This window comes from Electrophorus electricus, chromosome 6 (assembly GCF_041902795.1).
Source record: "Electrophorus electricus isolate QZ-2024a chromosome 6, ASM4190279v1, whole genome shotgun sequence".
Lineage (NCBI taxonomy): Eukaryota > Metazoa > Chordata > Actinopteri > Gymnotiformes > Gymnotidae > Electrophorus > Electrophorus electricus.
This window is the reverse complement of record NC_137502.1, coordinates 14,802,501-14,830,371: the sequence shown is the minus strand read 5'-3', so window position 1 is coordinate 14,830,371 and position 27,871 is coordinate 14,802,501. Positions and strand designations below refer to the sequence as shown.

Below are 27,871 nucleotides of genomic sequence, written 5' to 3'. Positions count from 1 at the left end.
GTGCCAGCCTCTGGCTGTTCCTTACCGTTACATTAGTTAGCAAAGACCTCTGTGGCGGTTAGGAAGGACAGCTGCACATCGCTCACCTTTGAGGTCCTGCTCCAGCTCAGAGCCACAGGGTGATGAGTAACAATGTCATACGCAGCAGGGAACAGGAACAGCAGCGGGACCCCGTGATTGCTGGACGTGAATTATTCTTACAGTCAGGCTGCAGACAGGCTGAGCATGTATGAAGGTGCACGTATGTGTGTGTGTGTTTGTTTTACAATGACTTATTTGTAGTCTAGCCACCCAGAGTGGTTCCCACACATGCAGAAGTTTGACCTTCTGTTTCGCATGGAGAAGTATGATTTCCTGTTCTGTATGCATATGACCACCAGGGGACAGCCAGTATGTCAACACTTTCTTAAACATGGGCCGGGTTAAGCTGACACACTGCCAGATGACCACTTACTTTGAGTTTGAAATAGGAACTGATTCCTGTTACCTCTCTGTCTGCTTGCGATTGCCAGGGAGACAACACGTCACCCAGTGTTCTGTGGGGTTCTACAACCAGACACTGGAGCACAGACAGGTGGGTCAACGCATTGTTAGTTTGCCATTATAACGATACTGCCACAAGCCCTCGTAAATGTCATTCTTTAACAAAAAGCCCCAGAAATTTCCATTGTGTGGGGATGTTCACCAGCCTCCTGCTGTTCCTCATGACAGTTATGTGACTGAACTTCTGCCTTCAAAAGAGCCAAACAAATAGATGGCAATGCGTGTGTGTGTGTGTGTGTGTGTTTATGTGTGTCTAGGTCACGCAGCTTTAGAACCAACTGCCAACCTGCAGTAGCCACTGTGCTCTGCTTTAATTGACAGTCTTAACCTGTTGCGTTAATTTGGGATACGTTCTAAATAAAATTACTAAAACGACTGTTCCTTGTATTAGCGCACATTCCAAGTGAAAAAGCCCCACATGCTTTCCTTCCGGCTGTTCCAGTGAGGGGCTTCCTTCGCTGTCCCCGTGTGGGAAGCTACATTTCCCCAGGGGGTAAGGCGGCGGGGCCTCGGCAGTGCTCAGAGAGCTGTGCTGTGCTCGCCCCTCACACAGCACCCCCCGGCTGCCCCCTTGACCCCACGTGCAGGAGAAGCCAGATGGACAGAGTGAGACGGAGGAGAGCAGCGGGGGCGCGCTGGGTGGCCTCGGACCAAGCTGTCCGCGCCTCCTCGTCCGGCCACGCCGAAACGGCGAAATCAGGAGGAGAGGCCTGGCTGTTCTTAAAATGGCCTTCCAAAAAACAAAAACAAAAACAAAAAACAAAAAATAAAACCAGAGAAGAAGAAAGGACTAAGAATTTTCTGGGAAAGTCATGAGAGCTTTAAAAAGATGGAGAGAGCTCCTCGGCAAGCGCTGGAAACGAATCCCACATTGCAGTTTCATTTCTTGAATCATACGCACAAGCACCTCGCGCCACCGCCAGGAGGGCAACAGCTCGCGGCTGGCTTGGGTGGGCTTCTGGGACCAGGCTGTAATACACTCCACTTGATGAGCTTCTGTTAAATCTGATCTAGGCCGGGGTGAGCGTTCAACTGCAGTGAAAATACTTCTTCAATCTGTTAACCAAAAATGGGGGAGGGGGGGGGTGGTGTTAAAAAAAAAAAAGAAAAAAAAAGTAGCACACCCCGCCCGCGCCCGCCCTCGCGAACCCGCTCATCCATTCACTGTTTGTTCCCATGCCAGAAGCCAGAAACACAAAGGCAAATATTGACTGTGTGCAGGCAGACTCCAGGCTGTCTCCGTGTATAGTGGGCCCTCACAGTGACGCTAGCCTACACAGAGACCCAGTCACACTGACAGCACGCTGCAGCTGACAATGGAAGGCATTAATAAGTCATTAATGGGATGGTATAATGCAGCGAGTTCTCTGGCTTTTCCGTCTTGACAGGGAGGGAATCGGGGGCCTAACTGTTACTGGGGTTTGCTGCATTTGCTTAAACTTGGGGGACGTTGCCTTGAAGCCCAAAAAGTGCCATCCCAACAGGCTCTAGCAGCCGCAAATAAAGATCAAAGTTAAAGTTATCAAAGGCTCTGGGCTCAGAATGTTGGGGGAAAAAAAAGACAACAAATGAGCTGATGGGAAAGGGGAAGAACATTCTGGAGGTTTCCCATCAAGTGCACAAAAGGTACGACACGGTAGGCCTTTGGTTTGCTGGAGAACGCCAGCTCGGTGCAGTCTACCGACATGCGTTTCGGTACCTGTCTGTGCGGCATGTTTCCTTCGGGCTGCTCTGGGCCTCTGCACGCGGGGCATGGTCCGGAGGAGGGCGCTTGGAGCATGCCGCACCGCAGAAGCGGACCCAGCTGGGGGGCCCTGGCTGCTCCGTCCAGAAACGTGCCAGCTGACGGGTCCGTCCACGGCCGGAGGGCTTGTTGATGTCCTGCACCAATCACGCAAGATGATGGCGATATGCCAAGGAGCCTTTTCAGGACGTGGGAAATGGAGCTTTCCTTCTCTCTGTACTGTAATGTTTCGCGTTTTACCTTAAATTGAGCAAAAGGAGTGATATTACGCTCTAAGCAAAATGATTACTGCAGAAATGTCATTAGTCACAGTCAGCCAGTCCTCTCTGTGCCTGTCCCTGCATATGTTGTGTCACTGCTACATTGCTATTATAGTGCTGACAACTCTTTTACACTCTGAACAGTGGCGTCAAGGACAAGCGCAAAAGCTCTAGTGTCATGTGTAATTAGATACAAATGTGCTGGCAGCGAATCCTACAAAATTAACATATTCCAATCCTGAGATGTTTCAGCATAATACATATGTAACAGACATGCGCACGGGCATGTACACACACAGTGGGTACGTGCGCTCACACTCATGCACAGTTTTAAGACACTTGTGCAAAATGATGACAACTGCTTTGTGCTTCATTCGTTTTGCCTTCTGTCCTGTCTCCCTCATAAATTAATCTCGTGTTAATTATGAATGTCTGCTGATTATTCATAGCTGGCTTGGCGCAACGGGATAGCGGGGAGAGGAGAAAAGGGGGAGAGAGAGAGAGAAAGAGAGAAAAACAGGGATAACAACAACGCCACAGAAAGAAATGGAGAGAAAGAAGGAACCGTCTGACCCGGTTTCTCCAGCACCGAGTAGTAATTTGAGATGGCACGGTTGGAGGTCAGACCACAACACCACCAGTCCTTCAGCCAGCACACAAAAGCAACCCAGCACACTGCATTCAGTGCAAAAGCGTTTAAGCCAACAAAAATTAATATACAAACTTGCTAACCAGAATCAGATACAAAGTCAGCCTAGAGTACTTGTTTAAAAGAACTCTCCTTTGTGAGCCTAAAACAATCAGTTGCCTTAAGCTCAACCTTCCCCACACGGCGACGTCACTGAAGGCAGTTTGTACCGTGGAAGTCCCCTCGGCCGATCCGATACCCCACAAGAAAGGGAGGGAGAGGGGGAAAGGCTCTGAACGCACAACCAATAACTCAGCCTGTCTACTAGTCGCTGAAAGGCATCTCCAGACTCCTGGGAGGAAAGTGTTTATTGCTAGGGAACGGCAAACGGGCCCACACGAACGTACCACGTTCGCACTCCCGGGAGCACTCTCCCTCTCCCCGTCTCCCAGACCACCACAGGCAGGCCATGCAGTGCGAGGAGAGGACGAGGGCCCCGGATCCGAGGGGCCTGGGTAAGGGCCCTGCGGATGGCCGAGCCGCTGACGCGCGCGCTCCCGCACCAACCCTGCGCGAGCGCTCGCTCGTTTGGGCTCATGTGCGCGAGCGCGTGCTCTCCCCTGTCCTGTCAAACCAGCTCTGCCTGTCTGCTCATCAAAGGGCTCTTTTGCGGGGAGGCTGGAGCAGGATAAGCCGCAGCGTATGTGGCATACAAACACAGGCGCGCGCACGCGCTTCCTTCATCCCGGGTGGTGTGGTTGCTTTTACTGGGCAGCTGGGGCCACTTCTTCTCTCGCTTTTCCTCTCAGTCCTTCGCTCTTTTTTTTCCTCATTCAAACTAAACAAGGCTCAAGCAAAAACATTTTTAACGACATATAATTAATAACTCCAGTATTGTCTGTTAACAGTTTATCTGAATATTAAAACCAACACCTGCCCAAAGACACTACTTCATGATATAAACATAATAATAATAAAAAGTTGCCTTTATTGTAATTAGATTGCATTATTTCGATCAAAGCTATTTCTGTTCTATAAAGCATGTGAAAACGATTGTTAGAAACAGCCACAGAACAGTCGTCAGAAACACCATATATGAACAAGGACAGACTTGGTCAAAAGATGAATTTGCTTATTGCAGGCTTTTATGCTTTTGGTCCATGAAACGCCAATATCTCAGCAAATGTTTAACAGACTCTGTTCTGCATCCTTAATGACAATTTATTTCCATAGCAATTACATTTAACCCCTGACCTATATTTATGCTACATTGCCAAACTAGGTTTCCCTAGAAATTTCTCAATACCCATATCTTTGAACATTTTCAACAATCCTGTCTTTTTTTGTGTGACATCTATGAATCTGGCATATAAAACAAACATTATCTGCATATACAAAACCTACATTACCTATACATTATACAAACATGTACTATTTGGGCAGACTCATTAAGCAAAATGAGATTAAGCAAATAATTCCAATTAGATTAACAAATCCTAAAAGTAAAGAAATAACCTCAGATAGCAAGGTAAAGCACTTGGCTTTCACCGCAATGTTTCAACTCGACTGGCCTTCAGAGCAGGTACATTAGCTACAAAGTTACAGGGGTCAAGATCAATCTTCCATTCCTGCAGCCGTTTCCATAGGACTATAGGAAACCAATGGCATAGGGAACCGTCAGCGCAGGTTTGTGTGCACTTCCTGTGTTTTTCTGTTGTTCCTGGTTTTCTAGTTTAATTTAGGATGTTATAAATTTACAGATGTAACATACCCACCATTGTTATAATCTAGTTTTGAAAAGGCTTCAGAGCAGTTTGAATGTGTGTGTCCTGAGAAGTGTGCACACACAAAGTATAGTTTTTACCTTGATAAGACTCAGATTATTTACATGTCAATGGAATGCCAAACCGTACCCACCAAAAGATGCTATTCTGTATTCAGATGGCAGGTCCTATTGTTCCAGTCAGGCTGGGCTCCGGTCTGTGCCCGACTGGTGCACAGATCAGACAGTCAGCCAGTTAGACATCTGCGTGGGGAATGCAGTTTAGACCCTAAATAAAAATGGTATTTCTTTTATACTTGCTGGTTATTAGACTTCAGCACAACTCAAATACATATCTGAAACCAGTTGTTATGATATGTGGCAAAAAAAAATAATTCGGGCGTGCCCAAATCCAACAACATAGTGGACGTTAGTGTACTAGTGATAAGTGCAGCAAAACATTGTTGTGTTTGAAAAATAAACACTAATGTTTAAACTAATACTGTAGCTAACACATTCAAACAGTTTGACTCACTCTGGCCCAGGAGTCCAATAATACACACACTCTCTCACAGACACAGACACACACACACACACAAATGCACAGACACACAAAGACAGACAGGCAGAGACACACACACACACACACACGCGCGTGCACACACACACAGAGCCTTGCTTGCAACTCCCGTTTCTCTCAGCCACGACACAGCGGTAACACGAGGACACACTGTTACACTGTTAGCTGCCAAGGCCACACACTAGAAACACTCTCACCAAAGTTAAGCAGTCCAGGCAGGACGGGGCCAAGGCAAAAGGGACACTGATCCATCACTTCAGCCACTTCACTTCATTAGCTTGCTTCAGCACCCAGACACTAGCGAAAAGCTTGCCCTTACACATTTTTGTGTACACACAATTGCAGCGAAGTTGAACAGAACAAATGAAAACGAAGCAAACAAGGGCAAAATTATCCTCCCACTGGGAGCTGGGTGGGAAAACGTGGCCTCTGTCGGCTGAACGGAGATCAGCCCTGCCATCGTAAGGCTGAGGTTTTGGTAGAGAGAGAGCTGTGTGGAGATCAGTGTGGAAGGCCAGTGTGTAGTCAGAACCAGTTGGGAGCAGTGCAGATGGGCACTCCCTTCCTCTAGCTGGGTGGGAGGGGGCTGCACCAGGTGGTTGGCTGCTGAGGTGAAAGACTTCAGTCTGTTCATCCAAGCTAACAAAGGCTGCCCTGTATTTGCTGACAGACATAAAGGAGAAAGGTGTGGCCACTTTTCAGTGTGTTTTACTGTGCATGTCAGAGGGAGAGGGAGAGAGAGAGAGAGAGAGAGAGAGAGAGAGAGAGAGAGAGAGAGAGAGAGAGAGAGAGAGAGAGAGAGAGAAAGGAGGGGGCAGGGGAAGAAAGGTATAGATGCAATGGAAGGGATCGAGCCTCCAGTCTTGTGAACGTTTGGGAAAGACTGTAGACGGCCAGCCCAAAGCCCTACTGTAGACGGCCAGCCCAGCGCAAAGCCAGCAGGCCTAAATCAAAGCAACGTTTAAGAGGCTCAAGGACGCTGGCCTGGGTACTCCCTCATCATGCCCTCAGCCTCCACCATGCATTTTCGATACTCAACAGCATGTACGGCCACGTAGCTGCCACTCAACGGCGATCAAAGGGCCGCAGCAGTGATTAGGCCGAATCTACCAATCCCTTAGAGATTTGGCTAAGAGTGTTCAGTAGAGATCCTTTACACACCCTCAGAAAAATGCCAGAACTGCACTGGTACAAAGACAGTAGGTAGTACACTGGAAGGTACAGAGTTTGCACCCCTACACATCGGACACTTTTGCCCTTTTGAAGTACACAGAGAAAGCGCATGGAAGTGCAGATGGAGAGCCGTGGATGGTATACTCATGGACACCCTGGCAGAGTATCTGCATTCAGACTCTGGACTTTCTCATGCCAAAGTCATATGCATAGCCCATAAAGTACAGCCAACAGCTAAACAGAACCACACAGCAATGGCTTCTGTCTCGGACTGAACAGGGAGACAGTAGTTGTGGTAGGCTGTATTTCTTTACACTACCAATCTCAGGAATGATGTCATACTCTTGCTTGCCAAAGCCTGGACTCAAGGAGTATTTGGACATCTGCCTCTGTCGCTGATAGAGCTTTAACTATGGCTGTGAACGGTCAATTATTTATCGTGTTTTAGCACCCTCCTTGACCAGAGTGTCTCAATTCCTTAAAACGCGTCAATTTATAATGTGACTTGCACAGGAATGCATTAGTTTCTCCTTTTTAACTCATGGTGCTAAAGTAACAATGGCACAGAAAGACTAAGGGAGAACAGAGAGAGGAGAGGAAAGGAGAGGGGCCGATATAAGCCATGGCCCGAGGCCAGAAAAAAAGGCAAAACGATTGGCTGTTCATTTTAGTTGCAATGTTTCGGCCAGTTGCACTCACAAGTCAGTTTACTGTGATACTAGCTAACTCGCTTAAGCTAGTTTCTCAAAATGATTTAATAGGTTTTAGAAGTCAAATGATACATTTCACAGCATGTATTAAATGGCACTTAATTACATAGCTAGCTAGGACAGTAACCTGTCCTCGCCTAAGACAATAGCCTACCTTAATGGCTGAGTGGTAAACACTGAACATTAGGAGATGTGCTGGGATTCAGCCTCTCTGCCCGAGATGAAAATACTTGTCTGTGTTTTGACAAGTATAGGCAACGCCATGTTAACGTTGGTTTAGCAAGACACTGAAGCCTCAGACAACTATTTTTTTTCTCTTAGCTGTGTGTGTGTGTGTGTGTGTAATTCTAACAAAACATTTGTCAAAACTATGAAGATTTGTCAAACCTCAACATCACATTTTTCGTATTTTTTACCTGCTCAAATTCAACTTTTGATTTCTTATGTGGATTTAAATTTAAGTGAGTATTTGAGTGTGCATTTTGAGTGTTGTGTCTAGACTCTGATTTAAATTTTAAACTACATAATATTACTAAAACTGCTTTCTGTCATTTAAGGAATACAGCAGTAGTGAGCCGCTATCTGCAGCTGCGTGATTCTAAGAGACTGATCCATGCTTTTGTTTTGCTTTGTTTCTCACCGACTTACTGTAATGCATTGCTCATGGACGTCCTGCAACTACAACAAACTCAACTTGTACAATGTATATACATGATCAATAAATTAAAAGGTTTTATTTTTACCTGGGCAAGTAAATATAGACAAGGGACCAATACAATTCTGATCTACTGCACCGGGGCACCAGTGGGAGAAAAATGTTACATTGCACACTGCACACGGTGGGACAGAGCCCGGACATGAGAGCCTGAAGACTCCCAGTGGGGCTGAGAACTTTCCTGTCAGATTGAGACGTAGGAACCAGCTGAAAGCTGGTTAGAATATATATGTGTGTGTGTTAGTTTTTAAAACAGTGTAGGAATTCAGTGAGCTCATAGGTCATGCCACATTAAAGTCCTGTCATGTTTAGTAGTTTACCCACAGCAAGGGAGAGTGAGAGCGACAGAGGTTAACCTACAGTAGTGAGACCAGTCAGTTTTAATGTAGTCTCCCTCCAGCTTACGAAGGTTTGCTTATTACTCTGACCTTGAACCTGAGAGAAAGGCATCTCTCTACCACAGTCAATGTGTCGACACAAAGACGCACAAACATATCCCAGAGCGTGGGTACCCCACCTAGGTCCAACAGGACCCAACAAGAACTGATGAATAAAAGCCATGCCTCAGACTTTTGTGTGGGCGTGCATGCATATTTACGGTCCACAGTTTGACTGGTCATGTATGTGTTATGTGCACACAGATCAAAAGGGGTGTAGCTGGACCACATGGTGAAGGATCTGAATATATAAAACTCCTCAGTAAGAAGCATTTCGCTCAGGCTAAGACCACAATGGCAGGGAGTCTGGTTCCCCAACAGAAAGCTCAGTCTGAAGACATTTATTCATTCTCCATCCGCACGCTGTTTCAGCATGCCTCCGTCATGGCTAGTTCTGCTGCTTGGGTACAATCAGTGTGTGCTGTATAATTATACTGGCCAGAACATGATGGGCACTTATTTTTATGCTATAGTTTATGACTGCATCATAGTAAGCTTGGCAAAGGTGCATTGTCCATGGTGATCAACAGATTTACATGTTACATGCATTAGTGCACTCTGCAATGCTTCAGTGAGCAGCCAAATGAGTCTAGGCACATCACTGACGTGTGTGTAAATTCTTTCAAACCATCTTGGGTTTGGACCTGAAAAAAGAAATACGGTCTTGGGTTTGGTCGGGTTCCTGTCAGGTTCAGATTTCTACACCAAACCACCATCTAACACATGCATAGAAAGAGAGAGACACACACACATTTTTGACACACACACAGAGACACACACAGACACACACCACCAAATCTTCCTTCTTTCTGGGAACTGCTATGAGCTTGCCTGACCCAAAGGTGCAAGTAGTCAGAACGATAAAATCTAGGCAGGAAGAAGCAGAGTGAGAGAGTAGGGAGGGGTGAAATTCATGGATTTGAGAGACATGACAGAAAACTTATTCATAACACACGGGATAAAAAGTGCATAAAAAGTGCACAGGATAAAAGTGCATAAGTCTTAGCTAGTATAAAAAAGCTAAAACAAGTCAAATTTTACAGAAGACATAAGTTGTTTAGTCTCTGACAAATGATTGAATTGTTTTTGACCATGGCTTTGCTTTTTGTGTGTACCCTCATTCTTTTTTCTCTTAGCTGTATGTGTGTGTGTGTGTGTGTCCTGCCTATCGCTCATCCGTAATCAGCACATCTTTCCCACTCCCACGATGATAAGGGCTTCCCTGATCTGCTGAGGAAACACATCTTTTCCCTCGCTCAGTCAGCGTGTACACTACAGCTCTCCTGAGAAACATGACAGGAGTGTGTATGTGTGTGCGCGTGTGAGAGAGCCTGACGACTCCGGTAGTGGCCCTAAACTCCTTAAAGACTCAAGTAACACAGATAACCGAGACACAAATACATGGCAGAATAAACAAGCACGGGTTGAAGCCAGACACTCAGAGACATGCAAACACAAACACACACACACACACACACACACACACACACACACACACACACACACACACACACACACACGCGCGCGCCACTGAAGACAGACTCTTGTTTCAGTCTCACTAAACCCTTATACCAAGTCTCCAAAAACAAATGTGAATCTATGGCGATATGGCTACATCTCTCACTCTTACACACACATGCCCCCGCCAGAAACGGCACAGGCAACGACTTAAAAATAGACCTTTTAAGAGACTTGCACTATTTTTACACACTATGGGCTCTGTGGAGCGCCAAATAAACTTTTTTGTACCATGTAACAAAATGTGCTTTAGCAATGGAGAAAAAAAACTGCAATGAAATCCAGCCAAAAATCCATTCATGGAATGACCACATGCTACACTCTATTAGAATTAAAACAATGACTCTATAGTTATGAGATTTAAACTATGGAGTGCAACACAAGATCTCTCTCACACACACGCGCGCACACACATGCGCGCACACACACGCGCGCGCACACACGTGCGCGCGCACACACACACACACACACACACACACACCTTCCTCTAATAAGCATTTCATTGTACAGGAGCAGCGAGGAGGGCCTCTGTCCCGTTTTTGGTGTGAGCATTTGTGTTAAAAGCCCAGCACTGGCATCGTGACACCGGGGAGACGATCAACAGCTTTGTCTGGGCCGCAGACGCAGCTCTGACAGTGGAACGTGACTTGGGGTGGGATCCGGGGAGACCAGAGCGGACCGGCTCACTAATCCAGATGTGCGGCTGATGAACTCGCGGTCAGCCCGTTGTAGCTTGGCTCCACCGCAGGTGGAGTCAGATGGGACCTGGGCCTTTCTAGGCCTTTCGCCTGCTGATTCACGTGGGGACCGCGACGTTGTCCAAACCACGGCGAAATAGAAAGCCATTGAGGCATAAACTACGCCCAGCCCCGGCCTAAAAAGGAATCGAGGGCTCTCTGTGGCAAATACTTATTGACAGCGTAATGCAGTCTGAGCCGAGAGGAAAAAGAAAAAAAGAAAAGGGAAAAAACAACAAACCCCACACCACCGGGCTGTGATTATGCCGAAACATCCTGCATACATCGAGCCCTCTGGCCTATGACAAGGCTATTAGTAGCACAGCACACAACGGTTCAGGACAAACACGAGCGATACAGAGTCTCACTGCTGACGGCAACGCTCCAGCGCGAAGCTTGAGTGCTCTGGCGCGAGACGCGAGATCCGGAGAGGTGCGAAAGCAATCTGACCTTAGACAAGCCTTAAGTGCTCTAGCAGTCGGGGATAATACCACTGTGGGGAAGGATAAAGTAGCTCGGAGCCGCGCATGTAAGTGAGAACGGGAGGGCCGACGAGTGGGATGTGTGTAGGCTATACGAATGCGCGCGCGCGTGTGAGTGCGTGCGTGCGTGCGTGTGGGTGGGTGTACAGAGAATAGTAAAAAGTACAGCCCCTACAGTAACGACAATGCTGGTGATCTGAGCAGGGGCAAGCTAGCGTGTTCTTAAAAGCAAGCCATGCTCCAAACCAGAGCTCTTTAAAATCGATGCATACAGCGTTCCTGGGCCAAGGCTGTCTCACTCTGCTTCAAAAAAAGACCACCACTACAGCAGCACCTAAATAACTCTGCTATAAGCATATTCATCCCAAAACTGAAAACCTGTGTTCCTCATAATGGCTCCCTGTTTACCTGATAGCGTTTCACAGACTGCTGTTTTTAGTCCCTCCATTAATGGCCTTTTCAAAAAACCATGTGCCTTGGATGAAACATAAGCTGAGCTTTTATGATTAGTCGTGATGGAAAGTTTCAGGCAGGTTTGGACTGAGATGACTGCTGGAGAGTACGAGTGATTAGAGTATTTCAGTACATTGTCGAGTTACATTACATGTTACAAACATTCCAGAAAAAGGTTTCACAGCTAGCACCGAGCTTCATTAGGAAGCTCACAAAACACTTCAAAGAGATGGTCTAAGGTTGGTCGGCACACAAGGCGGTACTCAGGAGTGTGGAGTGTGATTCATTAGCTCTCTTTTTGATAAGCAAGGCTGTGTGGAGTGATCGACTGTGATTCAGCAGCAGTACCAGTTAATGAAACACATTCATTGGAGGAGCCAAAAATCGATATCTTGATTTTACAATATATCCTAACTACTTAGGTATTCCGTAAGTCTACACAAGCTCCTAACACCCTTCCCGTGTGTGCGCGTGTGTGACCCTGATCTGTCTCTTCAGAGGCCATGATTCACAAGCTTGTCAGCCCTGCACATTCATTTCCTGTTTGACGAGGCCTCTCCTCCAAGAGCGTGCTGATCGGAGGAAGAGTGACACACCGCCCTCCTGCCTCTACCTCAAAGGAAGGCCAGATGGAGCAAGACACGAAAGGACGATGCGACACGCCACCGAAACCTCGCCCACCCCCTCTTCCCCTCAGCGGTGACCTGCCGCTCCAACCCACTGCCCTGCCGCCTACTCCCCAGATGTGTGCTTGGACTTTTGGAACTGAAACCGAGGGGCCACGACAACAACTGTGGCTGTGTAACAGAGTGATTCATGTGACAAAGTCAGAGTCCAGTCATCGCAGCTTCCTTCCTGGTCTCTTGCTGTCGGGTCATGAAGGATTCCCCCATTCCCTCTAGCAGCTTCCTCGGGACGTCTCACTCCAGAGGGGAATTAAAATCACACTAGCAGATCAATAGGAAATTCCTAACAAACAGAAAGTCATGAAAGAGAGCAACTCCAGGGACCCTCCGTGGCCTCCTTGCACTACAGCGCAGGCCGAAACATCTGGGCTCATTAAACACAACACATCACAACAGAATAAATACAGTGTCTGACATGATCGCCGATTATTCAACCGGTTAATGCACTTTACCAGCTCAAAGCACCTAAACAATCACACATTAACAACATTGCCTTTAACAAATGAAATGCTTCCAAAAGTCTTTCGACTCCACCCGCCGATCATTTTTCCTTAAACTAGATGTGTGGTAAACACTAATTTGAGGTCACTGTTATTTGTTATGAATGTAGCTGACTGGAATCAGGGCAAATAAATAAGGCCAAGCCAATTAAAGAAAGACATACGAGGAATAAGCCTCGATTTCTATTGGTGCTGTACTGTGGATCAGGTCTCACTGGTTCTAGAGGCTGAGACAAAACTGGAAAAGCACCAGCAGGCAGAATGGCAGCCTAGCGACCCGCTTCCGCCTGCAATCTGATCAAGCCTTTGTTCCCATACAGAGCAGAGACTGGTTACTGCTTCTACTGCCTAAGTACAGGTACGTAGACAGGTCTGCTACATGATTGATCTCATGGGTTAAATGCTGACCGGCAAAAGTGATGAACACCTGTAGGTGGGTAATTAGTAGACGCTGAGTAATTAGTACACGCGTATGCTGGATGTAGTGCGGACTACTAACAGCAAGGAGGAGTGGCTCTAAAGACAATAAAGAGGTCCCAAAGGGCAAAGTGTCCCTGTCTCTTTCAGGGCAGGAGTTCCTGAACGTATGCTCTGTCTCTGTCTTTGCGGGAGGAACTCCCAGAGTGCACTGTGGTAAGCAGGCCTGTACGACACATGTTTATCCGCCGGCAAAAACCAAACAGGCTATATTTACTGCAGCCTAGCTGGCCAGAACGGCAAGGAAAGGAGAGGAAACAGGAGCCCAGCTCCAGAGGTAGCCATATCTGCCTTCGCTCTGTACGTCTGAAGAAAGATTTATCAGATGTGGTTTCTCTCCATTAGCTGCTAGCGGTCACATTTATGCCGGTCAAAAATGTGTTTTCAACTTCGATCTGTGCCAAAAATAAATAAATAAATCAAATCACTCTTTATTCAATAAACATGTGAAAGGACCTAAGGACCTTGAATTTTATATGCCATAATAGAAAAAGAAGAATCTTTATATTGGTATGTTACTGTATAGTCTCTGCACTCTAGCAAGGTCCTTAAAGGGAAACAAGCAGTTGACAACAAGACACTGACAAATCAAACCAGTGTGAGCACAAATGAAGACCTAGCAGACACCCCAGTAGAAAAGCTCCCAGACCAAGGATGACAACACAAATTCAGACAGCCTGTGCCAACTCTCAGCAGTTTCCAAACTGAAAAACTATTACTTACAAAAGGCACTATGACACTATAATCCAGCAAACAACAAATAGTGTGTGTGTCTGTCTGCCTGTATAAACAGAAAGGCAAAAAAAAGAGCCCTTTCAACTAACAATAGTCCAAGTTGAGAAAAATCCAAAATGCCAGAAATTCCACACAGGCAAGCTACTGTAAAGCAGACTGCTGACAACTCAAGCATAGCCCAACACCTGGAAGTAGTTATTCAGATTACCTAGGGCACTCAAATCCTCACAAACAGACATTGTATTTTTGCAATGTTATTTCCTCAAATAGGAATGAAGTGAAGTTCACCACTGTTTGCTGCACTGTAAATGACAACAGTAACTGTCTAACAGTCGTTAACTGCCGGGGGGAGGGCGGACTCTTCAAAATCATTGGTAATGAATCTGTTATTCTGATTACATTATGCTTAGGGAGGAAGTATTTTAATATATAACTGAATATTTACAATTATATATAAATTAAAAAAAGAGTATTTCCAAGCACATTCTGAGTATACATGTGTATTAAAATTGTAACGCCAACACCTGTCCATGGTCAAAACAAGGTCTCATAAAAGAAGCCATTAAACGTTGACGTACAAGATTCTGCTACAACCTGTCAACTGGCTTCAGAGTACAAAAGTCAGAGATGTAATAGTGGACTGACAGTAAAATACATGATAGCCGATTAGATTCATTTAGAAAGAATATTACTCTAGTAATCACTCAATGTGCACACACAGTCAAAGCCCACTTACTTTATAACAACTGATATGAATTTAGTCACATTCAAGTTTCAGAACAACGCACTAACCAAAAAGTATGGCTCATGGCTGCAGACTTGAATCTGCCATCATCCAAAGTGGAGCACATCAATCTCAAACTGCACACCAACCTACTTGTTCCCCACACAAAGGCACAGCACTGAGCTTCACTCCGTGTTCTTGAAATGCAAAGTAGGCTACCTAAAATAACCACATTCTTTAAAAGTACTATTTTCATTCAACGACCTACAACTTTAAAATGCAAACTCAAAGTGGGTGGTCCAAAGTAAGGGGTCGTTTTCTATACGACTTTCTATCGCACGTTTAGTTTTCCTAGGCGAACTCCAAATGACTCTTGGTGGATCTTTTCATTTGCGCAAACTTTAAAATGTATACACACTCACAGAGGTTCATAATTCAAAGCTTTGCAACCGTAAAAATAAGTGTTGACCATTACGAGAGACCATGATGGAGAAAGACTACAATAAATCCAGGTGAAGGAAAAACTAAACCACTCTCGCAAGCGCAACGTTAGCCAAGGCGCGTGCGCGCTGAGCGCTCAGGAAGCACCGCGGTTTATTGGTTAAGGCTTTTCTAATGAGTACCGCGACAAAAAGCGATTCTATCTTAAATGTAAAGTCGTGCCCTACAGGTACTCGTTAAAAAGCTCCGTTTTCGATTTCCCTCTCAGCGGTGAAAATGGAGGAGACGGGTGAAAAAAATAGACCACGGTTCAAAGGCAAGCTTGCTACATACTATGAAGTTAGCCAGAGAAGCTAGCGTACCAGTGGCGCTTTCCTCGCTACTTTACTTAGCATTGTGGATTAAACATGACACTAACCATTCCACACGGCGTCTCTTACCTTACAACATTCCCAATATGGGGAACAACTTAAATTCCTTCAGTACTCCTTTAAAATATTCCGAATCCCAACGTATAATAGTCGTTTCTCGCCCAAGCTATGTTGGCTCCGAAGAACGCTTCTCAGCTCCTACACTCGTTATTCCTGTCTCCCAGCCAACCGAAACCGCGACGCTCGCTCTCTCTCTCTCGCTCGCTCACACACACACACACACACACACACACACACACACACACGTTACATCGCGCATGCGCCTGCAAGTAGCCTGAACTGATGGTAGTAATGCAATGGCTAACAAAAAATTTTTTTAAATACCGCATCGTGCAGTTTTTGGCATTTCAGGCTGTTTCAAGTACACACCCACCCACACACACACACATACATACATATCATCCATCACAGTGAGTCACAGCATTAGTTGTATTTTTAAGATGTAATTGCTGCAGGGGAAAATCATTGTATCGTCTGTATACTGCACTAAACATAAAGACCCTAATCTAATAGACATATGAGTAGAAATTTTCCCCTTTTTTGTTTTTGTGAAAACCCATTGGACAGTGAGGATTTCCATTTGAAGCTCTACGCTTTGAACGGGTTGTGTGATGTCAGACTGCAGTTAACCGAAGTTCTCTGGTGATTTTGTAAATAAGCCTTTCCTGCAAATAGCAAAATAGGCTACGTAGCAACAAGGTTTATTTCTTTCATCTCATTGTAAGGAGTCAAATGTTGTCAACTTGTACTTGATATTTGTATCCTTTTACAGTCGACTGAGCCGCTTACTGGATTTTCTGGTGGTATAGAGCGCAGCCTTGTGGAAGCCTAGTTCAAGCCACGGATGTTGAATTCTTAGTGGCTCTCTTTCAAAAAGCGAACTAATGTCGACAGTGAAATGTAAAGGTCATCGCTAATGTTTACCTGACATAAATAAATAACTGAGCTCATTCATTGTGATGCAAGCAGTTCCCCACGTCGAATGTATGTATGGAACACCATCATAATCAGAATTATCTTGTGTTGGGTAGTTAACGAGGAGTCAAAAGAGAAAGAATTCCAGCAAGTAATCTTCCCGAGAAACACCCTGCACTTCGGTTATGTCTTCAATTCGGAGAAGAATTCCAGATTGGAAATATGCACTGTCACAACTCCATAACACGATTAAGGTGGAATGGTTTTTGCTTCCTTCTTTGAGGATTGGGCGTTTTTGTTTGCTTGTTTACATGCTTTGTATTTTAGAAAGAAGCATTCAAAGATTCAGTGAGCATGCTGATTTGTCTTAGCCAACTAAACCTCTTGAATTGTTGTTTCTATCATTACCCTATGTCAGGAACGAGAGGATGGCAGTAAACACTATCAAGATGACACAGTGTATATTGATATAGCACCAGCCATTCAGTTCCACTATTCCTGTGGCTCAAATTACATTCGGTCCCTAACCACATTCAAGGGGCACAGTGGCACTACTGTTATAGGGTTCCAGTGGGGCCACAAGATGGTCCAGCATCAGGTAACAACGATGCTTCATTTTCACTATTAGATCTACTCATTTAATGTCAGTGTAGATGTGGTCACTGTAATTTCTGTTTTTTGTGGTACTGTGTAATTATTGTGCTACTCTTCTTCCTCTCTATATCCGCCCACGATTCTTCGTTCTTCTTTGCTAACCATCTTTTTTTTCTGTTCTCACACAAGTTGACAGTCTGGAGAGAAAACATAAGAGGCGAGCTTGGCCATTATAAGAGTTTTCCATTGGAAAATAACTACAAGGTTGATCATCTCATCTATGTGCCAAATCAGAGAGCATTTGTCGGTGCCTGCAGCGACCTATCCTTACGTGTGTTCTCCGAGCCAGCGCAGGGCATGAACCTGCAATTTCGGGCTGTCCTCTTGAGCTCCGTGTTCTCCATGCACTACTGCAAGCAGACAGAGGAATTGCTGACCGGCGGCATGGGCATCATCACATTTTGGGCCTTCTGGCCCTCACTGGACGTTCCACTGGGCGTTACTCAGACATTGGACTGGACCTGCAGTTCCCTGCAGCGCAACATCGCTATCAGCTCTCTGCTCACTGATCAACACAGCCCAGTGCTCTATGCTCTCTGCGGCTACTGCATCAAGAGCTTCAACCTCAGGAGTAAGAAGGAGCTGCCAGCATTCCGCGGGCATGGGCGGGCGACGTTGCTCCGGCTCGTGCCCGACTGGGTCCAGCGGTACCTGTACACGGGCGACGCCTCTGGCCATGTTCAGGTGTGGAACCAGGACACGAGGAGCCTGCTGCAGGAGTTCCGGGCGCATACACGCCCTGTCGTGGGGCTCACCCTGCAGCAGGACACGCGCTCCCTGCTCACCTCATCCAAGGATGGTTGGGTGAAGGAGTGGAACTGCTGTGGGGAGCTACTGCTCAAGCTGTTCGTGGATGAGCCAGGTGGTGTGTGCAACCTGCAATCCATCGGGAAGCGCAGAGTCCTCTGCCGTTCCTTCTCCGCCTTCTCCGTTTGGAAGCTGCAGGACGTTTACCAGCCCTTCCACGAGGGAGGGTGCAGCGGACGGTACCTCCGGCGGGTGGAGTGTGGGCAGGGCCGTGCGCGGCTACTCTCCGTGTCCGAGGATGCTATCGCCCGTCTCATCTCGCCGGTTAGTGGGCAGACGCTCCTCCTTTCCTGGCCGTATCCCCAGCTGGAACACGCCCTGGCCTTTGCTTACAACCCACAACAAGAGGAGCTCTTTGTGGCCAATGGCTCTCCAGAAGTTCTTGTGCTGGACATGACTCTTTGTCCCTGTCCAGCCAAACGGATCTTGTGCACCTCCAAAATCTGGGACCAAGGTGAAAGTGTGACAGCCTTGGAAGCTGTCATGATGGGTGGGGCGGACTGTGCGGACACCAAGCCTCCACTTTGTCTGGTGTTCAGTGGCCATCGCAGTGGAACACTTCAGCTGCTCTCTCCGCATGGATTCAACTGCCAAGTGCAGAAAGCCCACAGAGGAGCTGTTCTTCATATCAGCAGTCTGCCTGGTCAGAAACCCCAGCTGTGTTGCCACGGGGCAGACGATCAGTTCACTGTCTGGGAGGTAGAAGTTGGAGGAGAAGAAGTTAACCTAGCCCTAGTCTCTCGCATAAACTGCTGCTCGAGTATAACTCGAACCTGCCTGCTGCCAGGCCTTATTTTTGCGTTATCCCCAAGCAATAGCCTTTTATTGTACTCCCTGTTGGATAAGAAGTGCTTAACAGTGGACAGGAACCCACCAACTGCCATATCTTGCATGGACTACTGTACAGCCCTGGGGCTGGTCGCGCTTTCAGGTCCTGCAGGAATTGTGGAGGTGTGGAATACTTGTGGAACCCTGCTGGCCGAAATACAGCTGGGTGCGTCTGTAAGCCAGGTGTGCTTTGCTAACGCTCGTGGTGACCTCCTTGCTTCCTTCAGTGGCACTATCTCCGTCATCATGGGCGTGCGATATCTTCCAGGCCATTTGCTGAGGCAGGTGCTGGACCAGGCTCCTGCTGATGACCTTCTAGAAGCTCCCATCCCGTTTTTGCCCCTCTCACCCAGTTGTTATGATCTGGGTCTTGTGCCGAGGATGTTGCCGAAGCCTGCAGAGGAAACGGCACAGCCAGAAATGCCCCCCACGACGAGCACTGTAGAACATATACAGGTGACAGATGTGTGCATGCACAAAGGGTCAGCAGACAGATCTACGCCACCAAAAAGAGGACGACATGGTGAGCTCACATCTTCTCTACTGAAATAACGGACAGTTCACGTTAGCTTATGTTAAAAAGAAAATGGATAAGAAAGGAATACAGATAAGAAATCAAAGGGAATTGAAAATGCAGTCAAAAGGTGTTTTGAGGCCCAACAATGCACTGCTGTATGTGTAATTTGTGTACTGCCACATAAACAACAATAAATGATGGCTTGTGCACTCATTTTTGTAAACAAAGGATTGTGAATAAATGCTTTTAATAGTATGTTCCTTCCAGTGTGCCTTGTAGTTCAACCACTGTTCTATGTAAGAGGAGGACAGAAGCACAATTAAAGATTATCATTAGGAGAAATTATCTTTCATTACTGTTATCACTGGGTAATCATATGGTTTATACTTTTTTACCTTATTGTAGCTTCTATTTTAGGTTTTTACACTTCATCAGTTCTTAAAGCTGAGACAGAGGGGGATATTACCACCAGAAGGGGACCAGAACCAGGAAGTGTGGACCAGAACCAGTGTAAAACCCTAGGCCAGGAAGCTGATGTGGAGTTTGTTGCACAAGGCTGGCCAGTTGCAGCTGATGAGTTTGTCCCCAACTCTGTGATCAGAAATAGGGATCAGAAATGTGAGCCACAAGATACAGAGGACTCATCTGAGGTTGAAGCTCTCCAGGACATGTACAAACCCTTACACAAGAGTAAACACTTACACAAACATGTTGATGCTAGGGTCTCAAGACCAGTGACACTGCTGAAGTTGTCTGGCGACCTTGATTATTTTAGTGAACCTGGTCTGGAAGAAGAGAAAGTTTTTGACAATCATAAAAACCTTTTGAAAACCATTGCTCAAAGCCATTGGTTGACCAAAAAACCTAAGGTTATTGAGGTGGATTCGGTCATGCATGCCTTGATGTTGACCATGGATTGCATGGATGCTGGTGTTTATAACAACTGTACTGAGGCATTGTGCAGCATCTGTAAAATCCACAATCTACAATCTACAATGAGGCAGACTCTTAAGAGGGCCCTGCTTAAAAACATCCAGAAGGAGAATCCACACTGGAAACGACTGGGTGCATTGGACACCCTGCGCCAGCTGGATCTCCTGTGTGAAGGAGACATGTTCCTGATAGCCGAGACGCTCATCGACCAAGCACAGGACCTGCGGCATGTAGCGCGGGACATTATAGGGCAGGCCTACAGTATCAAGCACAAGAGGGCGCTGCTGAGTCACCTACGTAACGCCAAAAACACTCCTACAAGGCAAGTACAGCAGGTCGCAATGAAATGGAATAAACTAGATTTAAGCTATCAAAAATATAATGAGCACTTATTAAACTTATAATTTTTTTTTTTTTAAACCTATATGGTACCTCTTAAACTCTGGATGTATTATTTAGACAATCATCTGAAGGCTTATTATTTAGTAAACTGCAAAGTTTTCAGTAACTTCATTAAATTCAATATTAAAGGTAAGTAGCTGCAAGAGTGAGGAGTGAGAGTCTGGACCTCCTAGTGGAATCTTGAAATGTAAAACTGTAGTAGTCACCATTACAGTGTAACTATGCCATTATTTACAGTGTAATATACTGAGGAATGATGTAACAACATGCTGATGCTTACATTATGGAAAACAGATTAGTAGTGTGCTTAGAATAAGTACAAAGTGAATATAGCGTATCAAACTGTTGGTGCACATCATTGTATATTACACTGTAATGAGGCTATGTAATGTGAAGTTTTACTTAAAAAGCTTTTGTTTTACCACAACTTTCAAAGAAAAGGTCAAAACAGATTGCTTGAGTATGCTGAGTGACACATTTTAAAGCCTAAAGCCATGCACAAATAAAAACAAACTGAGAATATATATGCAGCTACAACTGCTATTACATGCTCCCATATGCTTGTTAGACTGACAGAGACTAAAATATTATGTGAAACAATATTTACAATACTATGTTAATAATATTAATGTGCAAAAATATCATATGAGCACTGCCAAGGTTTCTTCCCCACTAAAATGGTTTGAAAGTCACAATTAAGACACAGCTCTTCATTAAGGTCTTCAGTGTTATCAACCAGATTATTGAATTTCAGACAGAAACTTTTACAGCATCTGGAGGACCAGCTGAGTGAAGACCTTCAGTTGCAGCAGGGTGCAGTACCATCACAAAGTCCCAAATCGACACAAAGGCTGACCAAGCCCTACAGCCCAAGGACCTTCACTGTGGACAAGGGTGAGTAAACCTGCAATTCATACTGTTAGCATACTCCAGCTTCTTGCCTACTTTTGATTGCATATTTTAAGCCTATTCAAATGTTAGGAATTTGGTGGTTAACGCAGGGTGACAAATATAATATAAACAACCAAGTATTTTATAGATTGTTATTCTAACATGATGTTATTTGTTATGTTTGCATTTTGGTGATTTCTGCTTATTTTCCACAGTTTTGTTTAATAGAATTGATGCATAATATATGAATTTTGTTGAAGCCGTGTGAATTCTTCTCCTCTCTCCCTGTTGCGGTTGTGAGCAGAGATGACTTGGGTGTCTAACCTTCCTCTTCTAAAGAGCCATGGCCCAACTCAGCTAGAGCTGCACTCTGATAAAGTCAAATGTGTTAGCTCCTTCACCAAGCACCCAAAACCTCCCCATCACACCAAGAAGAAACACGAGACGTTACTTACGTCCTTTCCAGACCTGGTTCAGTCAGTACCCGAGAAAGAACGCGAGGGCTCGATCGACCCAGCCAAATTAGCCCTTTGTAAGAAACTCAAGACGTGTCTGCCACATCCCCCCACGCCGCATGTGCTCGTGTCCGAAGACTCGGCTCTCAGCTCAGGGAGCAGGCGCTCAGCCAGCCTGGTGGAGTCGCCCCCCGGCACAAGACCTGGACGCTCCTGCTTAAAGGCCAGCACATGCCAGGGAGACCCCAACTGGAGGGAGAGCCTGGGCCAACTCACCTCACTCTGTGGCTTCCGCTCCCAGACGGCGAGTAAATTGGCCAATCAAGGCCACCTTAGTGGACTTCCGCCTGTCCCTCCTAGTAAAAGTTGTACCCTGTCCCCTGTCCAGCCCAGCCAGTTGTCGCTTGGACAGAGAGTGGTGGAAAAGGTTCAGATGAAGGAATTTAGTCCCCTGAAGTTCCGCCACATTGTGCCTCTTCCCTGGCAGCTCAACACCCACACGTTGCATGACACTGGAGCAAGCCAATATGGCAGGCTGCAGGCAGACTGGCGGGCAGGATGTACAGATAAGCCTGAGGTGAAACCACTACCCATCAGATCCAAGAGGGATCCCTCTTTATTGTCACAAGGGGGCAGTGTTAGCTGAAGTTTTGCTGGTAGTACCTTGTGTGGCATTTAGCAGTGAGGATTTGTTTTGCCTCAGGTATTTAATAAACAATGTATTAAAAAGCGCAGTCACTCAAGAATGCTATTATTTCTTTTTTAATATTTCTTATCCAACTATTTTTATAGCACCCACAAGAAGGAAAACAGTAACAAAATAGTGCAAAATAGTGAAATGGCAATTCAAAAAGAAATTAAATATTCTATACAGTCAGCCTGTGGGGAAGTTTGGGTCTCCAATGGAATGGTTTCCACAACACATTTTTTAAATTATGTTTGCACAGACAACTAAGTCAGCATTCATTAAGCAATTTAATAGACTGATAAAGATGGGCTGCTCCTGACAAACATAAGCAGCAAATACTTGCTGTTTAACAGAACGACATTCACTGGGCAAATCATTGTTCTGGTCGAAATCAGGATATATAATTAAGAGCATATAACTGTAAGCTGATTTTAAAAAGCAAACAGGCAAACGTCCAGGCTTAATTTTTTTCAGTAATAAAAACAAAACAAAACAAAACAAAAAAACCCAACACGCCAATCACCACTAATTTGTAGTGTAGATAGACTAAATAAACTACAAAACCCATAATGCACTCGCACCACCCACCCCTTGTTCAGCCGGTGTATAGGGATACAAAGTCAGCTTTTGGAGATGACAGTTCGATCCATGGAGACGGAATAGAGAGTCCTTGACAGAAAGAGAAGGACAAAAAAAGGTTTTGCTTGTCATGGGCAACAGGCCAACCAGTGGACTCACTTGGAAACCAGGCTGCAGCGATACTTTCTGAGAGGAATTTGGCTGTTTGTTCCGCGAATGGAAATATCCAGACGTAACCTTACGCCCATGCGACGAGATACAAGGCTGTTGTGATGTACAGTAAGCGATCCAAGCAACCAGAAGCATGAATATTTAAACAGGAATAGTCTCTTGGTCATTTTGACATAAGGACCGAGCTGCATGGATGCACCGCTGGTTACAAATATATGGTGCTGAGAAGAGAAGGTCATTAATTAGTATCATTAGTGATATTTATATTATTGTTATTATTACTGTGGATACGTCTACTCTACTGAAAGATTCTTCCAGGAAGGATTTAATCGTCTATTTTCTCTCACACAGTGACCTTACACAAACCACCCAAAGCGTTGTCATTTCTTTTATAAAGACATTATTTGTAGCCCCAGTCGGAGGCTACGCTTGAACATGTCCAAACCACATAGAAGTGGACTGTCGTTCTGATCAGGATACGCGACCTACTCTATAAAATTAAAAACGACGCACAGCTACATGGTGACAATAAGGATATATACACCACGACAGTTATGGAACCACGAAAGGACGACGGAATGATCCCCGTGGCTACGCGTATGTGTATTTTACTTTACATGCTTTTATGACTCGACTATGGACCTGTAGCCTGTTTAGACCCATCGTCAAGGTAAACACGTTTATTCATCGAGAGGTTAAATACGCGATTAGTTTGGTCGAAGATATGCGACATCCCCACCGTATATGACTGGCGCTCTGTATCGAGTAAACCGGCTGCCTGCTCTCCGTTTTAATTCTTATTTGAAAATGGACGTGCACCTTCCTTATCTGTCTCACCGACCTTAAAAAGGCACACACCACTGACTGCCTGCGGGATGGAAACATGGAAACAGGGCAATAATTAATGTCCGTCATACGGAAACGGGGTATTTCATTTTGAAGCCTTACTTGCCCAGGCAGTTATTGCGAGGAGGCCCGTTAGCAACCCACGTAGACTCCATTGTATTTATCATCATATTTTAGCTATAGGAAAAAAACCGGATGTCTTGGTCTATGACAAGTATACATATATGAATAATGACCAATGTTGTATCGCGTTTGGAATTTATTTCAAATAACAGTCTTATCGGGTATTAAATATAAATGTATTGTGAGGAAATCATATGATCTACGAAAACATGAAAGTCGTCAAGACCTCCGTTACGTCTATCAGACGGGCTAGAAGAGACGCAAAAACCAGAAGTCTGGCCAAATCCCCTGCAGGGTCTGTGACGGCAGTCTGATTGCACTGGAGAGCTGAGAAACCCCTTGAACCCATGTGGCGTTTAATAAACAGCCAATCTCTTAACGTCTTGTTGACCATTTGGCATTTTTAGAAGCAATCCGAGAGATAAAAACACTTGATTTCATATTAACTAGCTATTCACAATGAACTCTTCTAGTCTTCTTACTGAGTTTTTAAATGAAAATCAGAAAAGAGGTCTGAGCATATATGCTTTAATTTCCAGATACCTGCATGAAAGTGCCTTTATAAATGCTAATATATAGAGAATGCACCAGTGATCAAACTGCCACCACACTGATAAAACCAGTGCCTGGGCAGACCAGCTGCAGCTCTGTTTACCGATTTCTCCCTCCTCCTAAAAATAAGGTCTAAATAAGGTTGATGTGTTCTGCATGGATTTTGTGCATGAGTTGACAGAGGGTTTCCCCCAGCTATTGAGACCGCACCGCTGACCTGCGGCACTCAGCCATGGACCCATACTCAAGACTGAGCGGCATGGGCGGAGGGGGGTGCGCAGGGGCTGCCCCGCTCTCCTGCGCCAGCTGTGGGGGCTCTGGTGGGCCTTCTCCCCCCACCATCCTCCTGCCGAACGCCGGCCACACCCACTGTCTCGCGCTGGCCGAGAACGGCGGCAGCTGGAACTCTTCTACGCTTTCCTCCTCGGCCAGTTCGCCCGACTCGCACCTGCAGCCGCACCGCGGTGCCTCCAGCCCCTACTGGACGGCTGTGTTTGACTACGAGGCTGCAGCGGACGAGGAGCTGACCCTGCGGCGCGGCGACCTGCTGGAGGTGCTCTCCAAGGACTCCAAGGTGTCCGGGGACGAGGGCTGGTGGACCGGCAAGATCCAGGACAAGGTGGGCATCTTCCCCAGCAACTACGTGACGCGGCGGGACACCACGCTGCCCCCGGACGGCTTGCTCGTGGGCGGCGAGAGCCCTTTGGAGATCGACTTCGTCGAGCTGTGCTTGGAAGAGGTGATCGGCGCGGGAGGCTTCGGAAAAGTCTACAGGGGCGTGTGGAGGGGCGAGGAGGTGGCGGTGAAGGCGGCCCGGCAGGACCCGGATGAGGACATCAGCGCCACAGCGGAGAGCGTGAGGCAGGAGGCCCGCCTCTTCTGGATGCTCCGGCACCCCAACATCATCTCCCTGCGCGGCGTCTGCCTGAAGGAGCCCAACCTTTGCCTGGTGATGGAGTACGCCCGGGGCGGGGCGCTCAACCGGGCACTGGCGGGGAAGAAGGTCCCACCCCGGGTGCTGGTGAACTGGGCCGTGCAGATCGCCACTGGGATGGACTACCTGCACAACCAGACCTTCGTGCCGGTTATCCACAGGGATCTGAAGTCCAGTAACAGTGAGCATGCCTTCAAGATTTCTTACTAGTGATGTGTGTAACAGAGATGCATCTGTGTCATTAATGAATGAATGAATGAATGAATGAACGTCTCTGGCCTTGTCCAGAGTACTTACAGTATATGCTATGGTCAACTGTTGGAGATGTGTAATATGAGAATAACACGATTGATTCGTGCAAGTGCTGCAACTCTCGCTATGCGCCGTGCTGCGATGATCACAGGTGTTTTGGTTAAATGACAGGACTGGGCACAAAACCTGTTGCAATGCAATGTGGGTCAGTTTATTTTGGGATAGTGTGAAGAAGGCACTGAAGTGCCAGAAGGCACTGAAATCTAGGAGAATGGGAATCAAGCATGTCTAGGCATTCTGACTGGGGTGGCATGGAAGGGACACAGTTTCATGCAAGGCTGGCACTAACTATAAAGACAACCTTTAAATAGCCCTTTTTTCTGAGTTATGATGGGTTAAGAATTCTGTAGACTCAGATAACTGATTGTTAATATCATTGTTGCAGATGACCTATCTGACAATGATTACTACACTTATGATCTATCATGTAATGAACAGTTTATGGTTAAGCACCACAAGGTCACTAGCATTTGCCAAACATATTGATATTATCTGGGTAATTAAATCAATGCTTAATAAAGGATCTTTTTTTGTTCTGGTGAATATTCAGTTAGACACTGAGTAATGAGATTTAGTATTCGTATTTCAAGATTTAAAGTATGTGTTAATGCTGCTATAACTGACCTCTTAAGTTTAAAGCCTTCATCATATATTTAATAAGTGCATTACTTGCGAGTTCACCACACTACAAAATTGGTATTCCTGTTATCAGCACTTTGTTCCAGTGTTGCTTGGTTTGTTTTTACTGGATGATATATTATTATGCTTAGCCTAAATTGGTGGCTTGTGTCTTACCTCAGAGGTACTGTTACACTGGTACCGTTACTCTGTGCTTGGGTACTGTAGCTGCATGTTGTGGTCGCACATGCTCTCCAAGCTTCCCTCACCTTCTGACTCACCCTCCTCACTAGAAATGTTTGATTTCTCCTTAATAAGAACCTTTAAATATCCTCATTTCTTTTCATGCTTCATATGATGTCATTTGATATTTTGTGCAATACAAGCATTTGCCTTGTTCACGCCTCACATTTTCCCTTCTAAGCCTCTCTTAAACAGTATTGATCAACTGTTTAATCATCAACTGACAGACTTATTGAAACATTCCAATTTTCACTATCCGTTGTCATTTACTACAAAGTCTGGTTTCCTTATGAAATGTTTTCAGTGGCTGGAGTGTCTCACCTCAGACCTGACAGTTAGCCAATCACGCTTACAGTTTTGGAACAACACCAGAGGTTACCTCTCTGGCCGGCCCCTGATGCCACTACAAGCAGACATTTTAGGGCACTGTGATTTTTGTTTTTAGGTTTTTGTCCTAAAAGTTATGTTTTTAATATTAGTTTATTATTAAGTTACATTTCAACATGTAACGCAGGGAGGCTGCAATGATGCGTATTTAATGACACAACAACAAAAAGAAAAGCGCTTAGGCTACCGTACAAACAGCATAATGAGAGTGGTTTTTGTGTGCTTCACAGCTATAATAGCTATAGCTGTTCATGTGCATTAGAGATACTATGAATAGCAG

General features: G+C 45.7%; 2 protein-coding genes across 7 annotated transcripts in view; one reads left to right on the top strand and one right to left on the bottom strand.

Annotated features, from left to right (window-relative positions):
* sipa1l3 (signal-induced proliferation-associated 1 like 3) overlaps window positions 1-15,915 on the bottom strand; it is a 55,464-nt gene extending 39,549 nt beyond the window's left edge. For 2 of the 5 annotated variants that reach the window (XM_035525335.2, XM_035525334.2), the window contains exon 1: window positions 15,746-15,914. The gene's annotated coding sequence lies outside the window, so the exon portion shown is untranslated. Of the gene's footprint in view, window positions 1-2,242; window positions 2,528-15,723 lie in introns of all 5 variants that reach the window. The other 3 variants (XM_081715643.1, XM_081715645.1, XM_081715644.1) reach the window with 3 other exon arrangements.
* A 7,510-nt stretch (window positions 15,916-23,425) lies between these two features.
* The window catches only part of map3k10 (mitogen-activated protein kinase kinase kinase 10), a 24,793-nt gene continuing 20,347 nt past the window's right edge, over window positions 23,426-27,871 (top strand). Inside the window, exons 1-2 of one of the 2 annotated variants that reach the window (XM_081715641.1) lie at window positions 23,426-24,173; window positions 25,293-26,212. In XM_081715641.1, the coding sequence (XP_081571767.1) occupies window positions 25,330-26,212 (883 nt within the window). In that variant the 5' untranslated portion in view covers window positions 23,426-24,173; window positions 25,293-25,329. Of the gene's footprint in view, window positions 26,213-27,871 lie in introns of both variants that reach the window. The other variant, XM_035525778.2, reaches the window with a different exon arrangement.